Source organism: Temnothorax longispinosus, chromosome 4 (assembly GCF_030848805.1).
Source record: "Temnothorax longispinosus isolate EJ_2023e chromosome 4, Tlon_JGU_v1, whole genome shotgun sequence".
NCBI classification, from domain to species: Eukaryota; Metazoa; Arthropoda; class Insecta; order Hymenoptera; family Formicidae; genus Temnothorax; species Temnothorax longispinosus.
In genome coordinates, this window is record NC_092361.1 from 1810149 (window position 1) to 1822414 (window position 12266).

Sequence of the window (12266 nt, forward strand, 5' to 3'; positions counted from 1 at the left end):
AGTAACAAAAACGTCATATATATATAACGAGACCTCGTCCAAGAGATTTCACCCGAGAAAGTCGTAACATTTCACCAGTTTAATTGTCATATTTAATATTAAACGTTCAAAATCATGACTACCGATCTCCCTCAATTTTTCTAAAGAATGCAAAACATGTCGTTAGAGTGGCGCTTGGGCGCCGGAATATTTTCCCTTAATTTAGCAAGTTCCCCAAGTAGCAAAGAGACGTCAAATGACGTCTTAATAACGTCTTAATGACGTCTATGACGTCAATAAGACGTCTTTATTAGACGTCATCTTTGCTACTTGGGGTAACAGGATAAAATGCGCACAAAATTCACGTCGTAAACAATTTTCGTCATCCGAAAGTTATATTCGCTCTGCGAGACGGCAAAATGATATTAGAGCTACGAAACTTATTGCCCGACATTTCTCTTCTACGTCGCGACTCTACCGAGAGGTTTCTTACGCGTACGTTCTCGCGCGAACGACAGGGTGAGTGAGTCCTGGTCGGAAAAGCTACCGGTCTCTTGAGTAATTTATATCCCAGCGATAGTTTTCTTTCCCGATATCTATCAAAACTCGTCCGCGAAATGCAATTGTTCACCGGATCCGTTGACCTGACGTCGCAGATGCGTCATTCCCGAAGAGCTGACCTACCCCAAGATATTTCTTTCGGACCAATAGATTTCGTTATTTATTCGCGCTTCATTTTTATCTCGCGCACGAGGTGAGGATCGACAGGATTATATCAACGGATTATATCCTCTCGCGCGAAATCCAGTGACATTAAGCTCCCGCGCTTGTCTATGTCGACTGCATGCGACACGAGGGGGTGTCATCGGTATATGTAAACCCGTTGTTGACGTCCTCTGTGCAAATATCGAAATTTGGTATTTCGGGGATATGACGGTTACAATTCGCGTACTCGTGCCGCATGAACGTACGGTCGATGCGTCATGTACGCCACTCGACAGACTTATACATGTGTCCCCGTGATTTGACTCTGAAAAGAATATCTTTACAATCTGTATATATGATATTTATATATGAACGAGAGTTCCAGCATACAAAGGCCTTCTTGCTGAATTGAAAATGTTTTCTGAAAAGAAATATCGCCAAGAAGGTAATCACGAATACGCGATTCAATGTAATAATGTGTAAATAATCTCACTCATATCATTTATCAAAATGATAATGATATGAAATGATAATTTATCAAAATGAAAATTTACAAATAGATGCCAAGGTAACAGAGGAGCTAATTGCCAATATCATTATTAAAATTAAAATTATTGTAATATGGGAGTAGAATTGAAAATTTAATATTACGTTAATTTTCAAATGTACGGAATGAAATACGTAACGTCGCGAAAAATAACGCGCTAAAATTAGTTCTAAAAATACACATCTTGATCAGTATCGTTTCCGTCCACTCTATAGCAGACGTATCGGGTCATTTTCTATTTGCTCTGCCTTTAGTTTCCTTGAACATCGACTGAATGTTCGCTGATACATCAAAAGAGGTTCGTTCGCCGGTAAAAGTCATAACAGTCGCTGTCTGGGAAACCTGAAATCGATTCCCCTGCGGGTATTCACCCCTGCAATATGCAGGTGCAATATAGACTGTGGTGAGTATACCGTCTGAAATTATTGAATGTTACATTTCAAAGAACAAATTTCTTCTGTTTCTTTTTACACGTGGCAATGGATAAAAACGTGTTGAAATATTGATAGCCGCGCATAATTAACACTCATACGAGTCGAATTATCGCATAAAAAATATATCAGCATGTATTTTAAAAGCATATACGCTTACAAAGAGCTCCATAAAGAAGAATTTAATTTACAGATTAATATTCTGTATTAATTTGCTACTTGAAAGGGCAACAGTTCAGCGTATTGTTTATTCACTGTTTATTGCTTTCAAAATTTTAATACATTGTTGGTTACGTACAGTTAAATGTAAAGACTTAAATTACAACGTGCATAATAAATAACTAAATCTCTGAAAGGATCATTTGACGAAGAAGATTAATAGGAAACTCTATTGTTCGGAAATACAATACGAATTACTTACAATACCGTTCGAAACACCCTTTCCTTACCGTTACGTAATAAACGATTAAGACGCACTAGAAGTAATTTTGCAACACAATAAACGAAGTTGATCAATCTACGTCGAAGATAAACAAGATATGGCCGACATCGAAACTGGAGCTAAACAAGTTCCAGGAAAAAGGAAAAGAAATAATTTACGCAGATAATACGTAACTTTATTTAATACCGTTGAACGACGAGGGTATATTCGTTACTGTAACACGGGCACAACATTAGGTCAATCAGAACTTTGCATTGTTAGATTGTTTCGATTGTTAGATCGTCGCGGTGCACGACGCTAAGTGTCCGGTGTGCGAGACCAATTCAGCATGACCACGACTGTCCGGACGTACTAAAGTGGCGAAATCCCAGGTACACATGTGGATCCACTATAAACTTTGGTAAATCCGCTTCCCCACAAACTCTAACCGTTTTCCTATTTAATCGTCCGAATAGAGTTAGAAAATCGAGACGTTGACGTTTAGAACCGCCAGTGGTGGCTCTCGCATTTTTGAGAGAACCGTCGCAAAAATATTCCGAAAGAAGAATAGTCCTCTGTAATATTGAAAGTCGCCGGCGGTTATAAATGGCGAAAAAGTCATAAAGAGACTCTTTATGATTCTTACTAACACGTGAGAAAAGTGCTTCTGGTGATTCTAAGGTACGATCATATATATATATATATATATATATATATAAGTAGAATGAGGGATAAAATTTTCAAGCATAATAGCTTCGCATAAAAAGGGTGAGAGAGATTTATATTATCATATCTCTATATAGCTAACGGCTTTGCGTAAATGTATGTATGGTGTCTAACAAAAAATCACTCGAGATAATATCGAGTGGTTAAAACCGGACTACAATGCCTTATCATACACTCTACCACATCGCTTCTTTCCAAGCTAGATGTCACTAGCCTGCGCTCCTAATAATTCAAGACGTAAGTGTGCTAAAAAGAATATTGCATCTTATACGTAGAATATTTGTTCTATGCTTTTATGTATCGTATAAATTAAATATTCAGAGCATATAAAATTGCGTAGCGTATAAAAGCATCAAATTTACATTTTAATAAAATAATTAATTAAAGAACTTGTTATTGTTCCAGCCCACGCTATTTTATAGATTTAAAAAAATCAATTCTGGATTAATAAAGGAATATTTGCGAAAAATAGATTAAAAGAGACTCTTGAATATTATTAAGTGATATCGCGCGCATCGAGTTCCGGGTTGTTCCGGAAGCTCCGTCGCAAGTTCCAGGCTTCGAAAGGCCTCTATCGATCGTTTGCGTTTTTATTTGATGACGCTGGCAACGAAACGAATTATCCTTCCCGTTGCCGACAATCATCACCGAGCAATTAAGTCCCGGCGAAGGGTTACGGGATCGTCGGTGCGGCAGAACTGCGTTTCCCAGCGTTCGCCCCCGAGATTGATCGCGCACCCCATACGGATGACGGATGATCAAGGAGAGAGGAAACACACATTCAAACATCCCTTTATTTCAGGTTGTTGTTTCAGGTTCGTCCCGACCGGCGATCGCACGCACGCAACGGCTTTCGACATCGAGCGGGTCGTGGCTGCGGAGACAAATCCTTTCACCGGTCGCGATTATTGATTTTCGACTTTCGAGGTTTCTGGAGCAAGCCCGACGCAGCTGGTCGACGCAGGCGTCGACGCCGACGCAGCATGGCGGAACCAGCTGCCGTAACACTGGCGCTGGACCATCGTCCGGATCCCTTGCGAGTCTTGCGACTGCCACGTAAAGCCCCGCGTGCGTATCGCGCGAAGGCAATCGTGGCGAAGATGTAAGCCGCCCACTTCTCGGGTCGTCGCGTCGCGTCGTTGCGATTAGTTTAGTCTCGCGACGAGGCCCCCTCCGAGATGAACGCGAACGCACACGTCGCTATCACGTGCTTCCTGCTCGTCACACTGATCGCCCTTACAAGCGGTAAGTGCGGAATACACTTGGAATAAAAATGTAGTTGTGCGATATAACGTCACGATTATTTTTGGAAACATCAAATTTGCGTAGGAAAAAATTTTCTTTAATTCAATTTAATTGGAGAGACCTTAATATGTGAAGGGATTTAGAGGATAAAATGTTATTAAATTTTTTTCGGTGTATAGTACTAAAATAGAAGACGCTGCTCGCCTTTTAACAAGATTATTTTTGTAGGTGAAAGGTTATAACTATATTCGATTGCAAATAAATTGGAATTTTCAAAGTCGTATCGATTTGCTTACATTGCTAATATTGAATTTGTAATATACTTAAAAGACTTTTTTTTCTCGAAATATTTTACGTCAGAGTATATATATAAATATACATAAAAAACAATCAATATCTTTATTTTATAGTAATATAATCTTATCCTTGATAATCTACTTGAAATGCAAAAAAGAGACGAATTGAAAGCGAAAGAAATCTACGTAAAACAGATAAATTTATTTGATATAATCTGTCATTTTTCCCTTCTTCCCAATTTCATTTCTCAATATATATACATATCTCTACACGTAATGCTTTTGGAATGCAAGAATATTTGATTGGACGACAAATATGGCAGTCCGTAACTTTTAATATAATAAATTCATATCGATTGCGCGTGTGTGTAATACGGACATTTATGAAACACAGGTCAGCTAATGTCAAAAGAGCATCGGACCCACGCGGCTTCTGAAAGAGCCAACGACTTGTGGTGTTATCGGTGCTTCACTATGAATGACGGTGAAAAATGTATCAATCTCACTGGCAATACCGGCAATACCAGTACCTACAATCATAAATGCGTGGACGACAAAAGAATCTGCATGGTAAGATAGCATAGGTTTGTATATCCTTCGATTTTACACAACACGCGATCCTCCTACATAATTTGTATCATAATTTTGCACACACACACACACACGCACACACACAACATTTTGTACAGAATACAATATTACGTGGGAATATGATTGACCTGCTTTCAGGCGAAAATTGGAATAGTTCTCCCAGTTCGCGTTGCGAGTTTGCGGAAGTGCGATTTTAACGAACGGGTTCGCGGCAAATTCGCGCGCGCGCGCGCGTTTAACTCGTTACGACAATTTAAACCATGTTACTTGTTTATCTGAGCAAATTAATATCTAATTGAACCCACACACACGCATCGCGTTCACGAGCGAGCGTCTATCCATGCGGTTAAATTATTACGCGCGTGAGATCTGCGAATCGCGGCTGTCTATTTATCAGCTACAGCAATCGTCGAAATGTCAGGTGATATATTTTAGAGAGGATTTCATCCACAATTTCCTCCGATTTCTCTAACGTAACAGAAAACACGCTGAATAATATAGGACAATACCGTAAAACTTCGGTAATACTATCCTCGTAAATTTTTATTTTTAACAGAAATGTGTGTTTAATATATTAAGTACTTAATATTTAAAAAAACATGAATAATCCTTTCCATCTATTAATACCCTCTCGCGTATCCGTTATTCATATATATGCGTTAAAAACGTAACAACCGCCATATTTTCGCAATATTCTTTTTTTTTAGAAAAGGCTCAATCGCATATATCTGCAAAATATACAAATCCACAAAGTATATAGGATACGAGCTATCGGCTTTCCTTTATGAAACAGATCCTCGCATGAAAATCCGTGAATTTTTCTACGCGGAAATATCGCCACGTGAAAGCTCTTATAATAGCACAAAATCGCCCAACCAGAGGCTGGACGGCTTATTTATACAATGATAAAACAAATAGCTTTCTCTTTAAACGTAATTACGAATGTCTCTCGTCTAATTTTTCTCTTGCGCACAGATCTCACATGCTGAGAGTCCAAACAGAAGGACGCTCGGCAAAACTGCGCACACCTAATGAAATTGGGAAAAAAAAACCCGATGTGACGAGTGCGCGCGCGTTGCAGGTGAAGCGATTCTCCTACACCACCAGCACCGAGAACTCGACCTCCAGCCCGAAGACGTGGTCCCTCGAGAGAAACTGCACGAACAAATGCGAGCCCGGGTGCATCGTGATCGGCGAGCGCACCAAGCTCTACGCCTGCACCGCCTGTTGCGAGACTAATCTATGCAACAACGGTACCGGCACCGCCAACGACCTAACGATCAAAGAAATCGACCTCCTGCTGGCCCTCGCGCTCCAAGCGATATTGACCGTTATCATGTACCCGTCCTGACAGTGTCAATAAAGCCTCTAATCACAATACATGCCCCTCGACAGCGCCCGACGGCCGCGGCGCTCCGATTTGCCTCATATTTGCCTGTATCTCCCCGTATACATAAAAATTTAACGCCTCGCCGACGTGACGCGGAAAACTACGCTTAATATATTGTGTGTATAACGTGGATTGTATTTATTAATGCGTAAAATCTCCTTTTTCAAAAAAGTTTATTTACATATTTTAAAATGTCAAAATTACAATGGCTTTTTTAAAAGCGTTTTTATTCATGGCGCGTTAAATTTGTTAGCTGCAGGTCAAAATGCCTGCAGTATATCAATCGCCATCGGCGGAATGTTATAACGCACTCCCGAGTCTTTTGAGCTGATAAATCCCAAAATCGTTTAACTCTTAATGTATTAATTTTTATTAATTGTTTTCTAATTAATAAATTAATTATTCTTCTAATGCGGCTGTAGTTGGTTGTCTAACAATGAATCGAAACAATGTTTATAGAGCGAGAGAAGATTGATTCGCGAGAAAAATTAATTATTCTGCGTCGCTTTTACAATTGTTTCGCATCAGTCTCAAATACGGGGTAAATAACTTAATTTCTCTCATCTTTAGTCAGTCAAACTGCAATTTTATTTGCAGTTCCGAGATTAAATTAAATTCAAATCTATAATACCACTGTGGAGAAGTGGAACAAAATGGAGAACAACCTCATTTAAATTTACCGACTGCGTGTCGTTTGAGAAAATGGCGTCATCTAGCATCGATACTCTATGTTGAAGCTGATGGGGTTGCGGTAATATCGACCGCGTGTAAGCAAGACGTAAAAATACGAATATATAATTCTTTTTTTCTAATTTCTTAAATAAGAAAACAATGTAAAAAAAAGCGAAATTAGAAAAGATGGTTACTAAAAAAAAAAATAATTTTCGGAGTAAATAATATCTGTGCAACCTAGCCGACGGATGGGCCATCAGTTATTGATCGCTATATCAATTATAAAGTTGCATATAAATATTTTTATATAACACAAAACAAAATAATTAACCACCGGCTAAAAGAGTAGTTCAACGCGAATTAATTTAAAATATATTTTTATATTTGTATATTTATAACATAGAAATTTATATTAATATAGAAATTACATAGAAATTATATATAATAATATAGAAATTATTTATAATATTTATATTTTTCTATTTATCAGATAAATGTGTTATATTAAAGAATTATATTTAAAAAAACGTTGTCGAGCCAGTTCCAAACGATCTGAGCGATAATCAATCAAAATTTTCACGCGCAGATACGAACTGCATAAACCTAACCTAACCTAACCTCATGTCTGATTAGCGGTAACTTCGCTCGAACCGGTTAATTTCGTAAAGCTCAGTCTCGCGATTTGCAACTCTCTCTCGAGAGGATCGCGAGAAGTCGACGGTCTCTTTGCCGCTACCACCACCACCAACACCATTAACAGTAGTCATATTCAGTCATATTCGTCGCTGACGCATTACTCCAGTTGTATCACCTTACCTTTTCCTCGTCCTTGTCCCCCATCTACGACGGCGACGGCGCCGACGGCGTTCACCTTCATATGTCCGCGGTGTTCTTCGCTATTCCGCGCCTGTATCTTCGCCTCATCCACGAAGGATCAAGCTGGGGATTTATTGCCCGCAACAATCGCACTGCTCGTGACGTTGGAGCGCTTTCCGCACGTCGACACGCTTCCCCGGACGAATACTGAGAAACGTACGACAGCAGGAGGAAACTCTTTGCATAATCGGCACGCACACGTCGACATGACTGATGCGCGTTCGAGGCAGATGCACGGCCGTGTCACATAAATATACGAAAAGTCTCTTTGTGTCTCGCGATTAATTGGTCGTAAAATCGATAGCGCCCGCGACCCTACCATGCACGCGTTCCCCGCCGTACTACGTTGCGAATATTTCGCACTTCGCATACGCAGCTCGCGGCAGAAAGTTCCATGATCCGACCAAGTAAACAATTATGCCATGCCTGATTGACGTTGTGATTTGAACAATATTGATTTCAGGTCAATCTGGACACCCGGATATGTAGTCCTTTTTAAACTATGTTCATTAAAATATCTTTGTGATTTATTTCTGATTTTATTAGATTTTTATTAAAAATCTAATAAAGTACTATATAAGGCCATTATTAACTCAGTTTTCATCCAACTTTATTAAATTTAAATCTTACAGATATATAGTCCTTTTTAAACTGTCTATTCCTTAAAATGTCTTTATGATTTATTTATGATTTTCATTAAAAATAGGTAATAAAGCCTGTGTAAAGTCATTATTGACTCAGTTTTCATGCATTTTATAAGATTTTAAATCTTCAAAATCTAATAAATTTTAAAAATCTGATGAATTTATATATGAAAACTGATACTAAATATATCGGATGGATTAATAATGCCCTTACATGAAAGGAAATATCTTATCATAAAAAAAAGAAATATTATTTAATTAAATGTTCAATAAATTTCAAAGAGTTTAGCAACACGTGGCTTTCCTTCTTGTCTCCATCAGTTGCTTTTAAGAAAAAGCATTACGCAACGCGTCGATTGGAAAATTTCCAAACTCTCGTTTAATCCCCGCAAGATTCATCGGTTTTGTTATAATGGTCAGTTGCGAAAATTGACCGCACGTCCGTGGCTCACAGCCGAAGACAACGTGTCGGTGTTCGAGCCTGTCTACTACCGCGATAAACATTCGCGTGGCTGGCGTGGCTGCGTCATCCAGAGAAATGGAAGAAAAATACGGCGGCGTTGTGCGGTAGTAGTGCGCTGGCAAGACACCGCCGGTCCCCGGATTGTTTCCGACTTGTCAAACGTCGAGAAGACACGTCCGCGCGATCGTTCACAGTCTGGACACGGTCGGTCAGTGCGAGGAGGTGAGGCATCGGATGTGCCAGCATGCACGTGCCATCACTCGCTGTGATTTTCCTGCTACGCCTCGTCTCGATCGCAGCCCATCCGACGACAACGAAGGTCGCGGCGCACCAGCCGGTCGCGCCGAAGAAGTGCTGCGTCGCCGGTTACGCGTTCAACGAGGACCTCGAGTGCGTCCACGCGGAGCCGGACAAGCTCAACTACACCACGTACGATGCCTGGCGAACGATCTCGTTCCAACGTTCGTGGAGGATCACCACGGTGATCGCATCCGTGCAGGGTTTGAGCTGCCGCGACGACGAGGAGGAGGATGACGCCGGTTCGAGACATCGTCCGCGCGACCACCCGCCAGTCTCTTCCATCTTTCACGCATCGAAGGACTACTGCATCGAGAATATGATCAACGGTACGACGGTGCTGATCAAGTGCGCGAAGGCCAGTTCGGGAGTGACTCCGAACAGAGAGAACTCGACGAAAACGAGAGTGATAATGAAAACTACGTCGACGACGACAACGACGACGACAATCATCACCGTGACGACTATTACTACCATTACCACCACCGTCAGCGTGGCGAACGTATCGTCGCAGGAGGATGAGACGGGAGTCGTTCATCACTGTAACGATCTGAGATCAGTGTTCTTCTGGGGCGCGCAGACCTACATGGACACCAACGTGGCCCACGTCGTCCTGTCCACCATCGTCGTCGTGGTGTACCTATCCGTTCCGGAACTCGGCAGAAGCATCTACAATCGCGCGGTGCTCCGCCACAACGTCTGCCTGCTGTTACAGGGGTGCCTGCTGACGCTTCTCGCCTACTGCAACTTGTGCGACGTCCCGATAAGCGACGACTCCGAGACGCTCCTGTGGATACTGATGCAGTACTTCACGAACGCCACGGTGTTCTGGCTGAACGTGATCTGCCTCGACATGGCCCTGTCCATCACGCGATTTCGCTGGATGACGGGATCCGGTCAGCAGACGAGTCAGAAGGAGAACAGGCGGCTGCTGCTGTACGGCGTTTTCGCGTGGGGCTGCGCCTTCCTACCCGCCGTCGTCGCCGTCATCCTGGAATTTTGCCCCGGCATCCCGATGGACTTGCCGCTCAAGCCGAATTACCGCCGCTACCACGACGGGCCGAACTACGTGGTGAACATATACTTCTTCGGCATTCCGCTGCTGACGCTCTTCTGGAACAATGTGCTGTTCGTGTTCACCACGTACAAGATCATACGGATACGACGGAGCACGGAGATAGCGACGAGGAATCACACCAACGCCCTCAGGAAGAAGTATTTCCTCTTCTTGCAGCTGTACCTGCTGATGGGCGCGCCGTGGTTCTTCGGCCTGCTCTTCGCCTGCATGAACAAGCTCGTGGTGATGAAGATATGCCGGCTGATATGGCCGATTCTGTGGCTCCTGATGCTCGCCACCCACAGGAAACTACGGCGTAAGCTCGCGAACAAGTTGCGGTGCGTCAAGAAGAAACCGGAGACCGGAGTCGCGACCATCTCGTAAAACGGATCCGATGTCCGATGACTGTGCGCAATGTGGGCATTCCAGAATCAGCGACTTTATTTTTCTCGACCGCCGAAAAAAAAAATGCGTGTGATGCGACGGATCAAGTTCTTATCAGTTGCAACCGCAGCGTGCAAAACCGCGGGATCCTCCTTCCCTAGATTATCATATACAACGTTACGTAATTTCGCGGCGACAGTTCCTCCTTGCTCGTCATTATGTTCACGCCAACTGCGCGCTCACGAGCATTTACATTATTTTCTTGCGCAATCCACTGAAAACTCCCGGTTCTCGAGGAAAAAAAGGAACAGAAAAAAAATCAACGACGTCGCCGCCGCAATATCCGATGCCGCGAACTGAGCGATGAGTCGTAGAAAAACTCGGGTTCGCGGCGTCGCGTCGTCGTCGTCGTCATCATCGTCGTCGTTGCGTGGCAGGATAATAAAGGAGTCGGAGAGCGACGTCGTTTCCTGCCGGGGCATTTTAATTACCGTATTCGCGCGACGCGCCCCATCACTCGCCCCCGCTCGTATTATTTTTTTTTCCCGTTTTTACAACGTGTAGACTGTAGAATATTAACCTGTTAGTGTACAACGCGAGCGATACATCAGGCGGGCGCTTTTTACGGACGCGATCTTCCGCACCTCGGAAAGACGCAATAAGAACGTGATTCTCTCTCTCCTCGAGGGAAAGCCCCCCTGTATGCTAACAGGTTGAAATATAACTCGAAAATATGTACGAGAGATATATTCTTTATTTTCTACCCAGTATTAGGTAGATAACGAGATTCTCGTGCGAATATCGCGTGTATTATAGAAATTCCAATATCTAGTCAAATATGGGAGAATAAACAAGCCAATTAACAGCAAATGGGACTTGCTGGAAGAAATTATCTTGAATCACGATCCTCTCGATGGCGCAATAACGATCAGGTGGAATCGATAACGACCTACGGGCCTATTTATTAAAGACATATTGATTTAATGTCCTCGTCCGCGGTACGACATGATAAAAAACAAAAACAAAGAAAAAGAGAATCATAATAGTTCTCTTAAATCAACTACGATACCGGGATCAGACATTTCTGAGAATGTGATAAAGGATAGATATTGTATCGCGCGCGCGCGCGTAATAGATAGCGTGTAATATATAGGAGAGATAAAAAGATTAATATAACAATAACAACTAGCTCATGCGATTCGGTAGTCGATAATTAAATATAGCGGTTTGATATAAATATGACTTGTATACTAACTTGCAATACTTTATTATAAATACGACAAATGCATATTTTTCGCGAGAATACTATTCGAGCACACTGCTCTATATTATTTTATTAGAATGCAAGAGCACGATCTGGAAATAAATTTATATGCAAAAATGTAGAAAAATATTTGACGCAAACTCGGAAAAATCTATCAGGACGAAAACATATCCATGACCAAACATTCACATACAAAATGTGAACAATTTATAGACGCAATTAAAACGTACGTTTGAACTGATAATGTTTTTTCCATGTACATACGTCCTCTCACGAGC

At 41.8% G+C, this 12266-nt stretch overlaps 2 protein-coding genes across 2 annotated transcripts; both read left to right on the plus strand.

Annotated features, from left to right (window-relative positions):
• The first annotated feature begins 3688 nt into the window (after positions 1-3688).
• Positions 3689-6461, plus strand: LOC139812479 (uncharacterized). Its single transcript, XM_071777336.1, has 3 exons — positions 3689-4054; positions 4745-4920; positions 6023-6461. The coding sequence occupies exons 1-3, from the start codon at positions 3988-3990 to the stop codon at positions 6290-6292; spliced, it is 513 nt and encodes a 170-aa protein (XP_071633437.1). The 5' UTR covers positions 3689-3987; the 3' UTR covers positions 6293-6461.
• A 1584-nt stretch (positions 6462-8045) lies between these two features.
• Positions 8046-12232, plus strand: LOC139812476 (uncharacterized). The gene has a single exon (XM_071777331.1). The coding sequence runs from the start codon at positions 9231-9233 to the stop codon at positions 10722-10724; it is 1494 nt and encodes a 497-aa protein (XP_071633432.1). The 5' UTR covers positions 8046-9230; the 3' UTR covers positions 10725-12232.
• Positions 12233-12266: the final 34 nt, after the last annotated feature.

Excerpts from the sequence above, each read along its gene's own strand:
- LOC139812476 (XM_071777331.1), top strand. The coding sequence starts at position 9,231 with ATGCACGTGCCATCACTCGCTGTGATTTTCCTGCTACGCCTCGTCTCG.
- LOC139812479 (XM_071777336.1), top strand. The coding sequence starts at position 3,988 with ATGAACGCGAACGCACACGTCGCTATCACGTGCTTCCTGCTCGTCACA. Across the intron at positions 4,055-4,744 it reads ACTGATCGCCCTTACAAGCG|GTCAGCTAATGTCAAAAGAG; the intron begins GTAAGTGCGGAA and ends TATGAAACACAG. Across the intron at positions 4,921-6,022 it reads ACGACAAAAGAATCTGCATG|GTGAAGCGATTCTCCTACAC; the intron begins GTAAGATAGCAT and ends CGCGCGTTGCAG.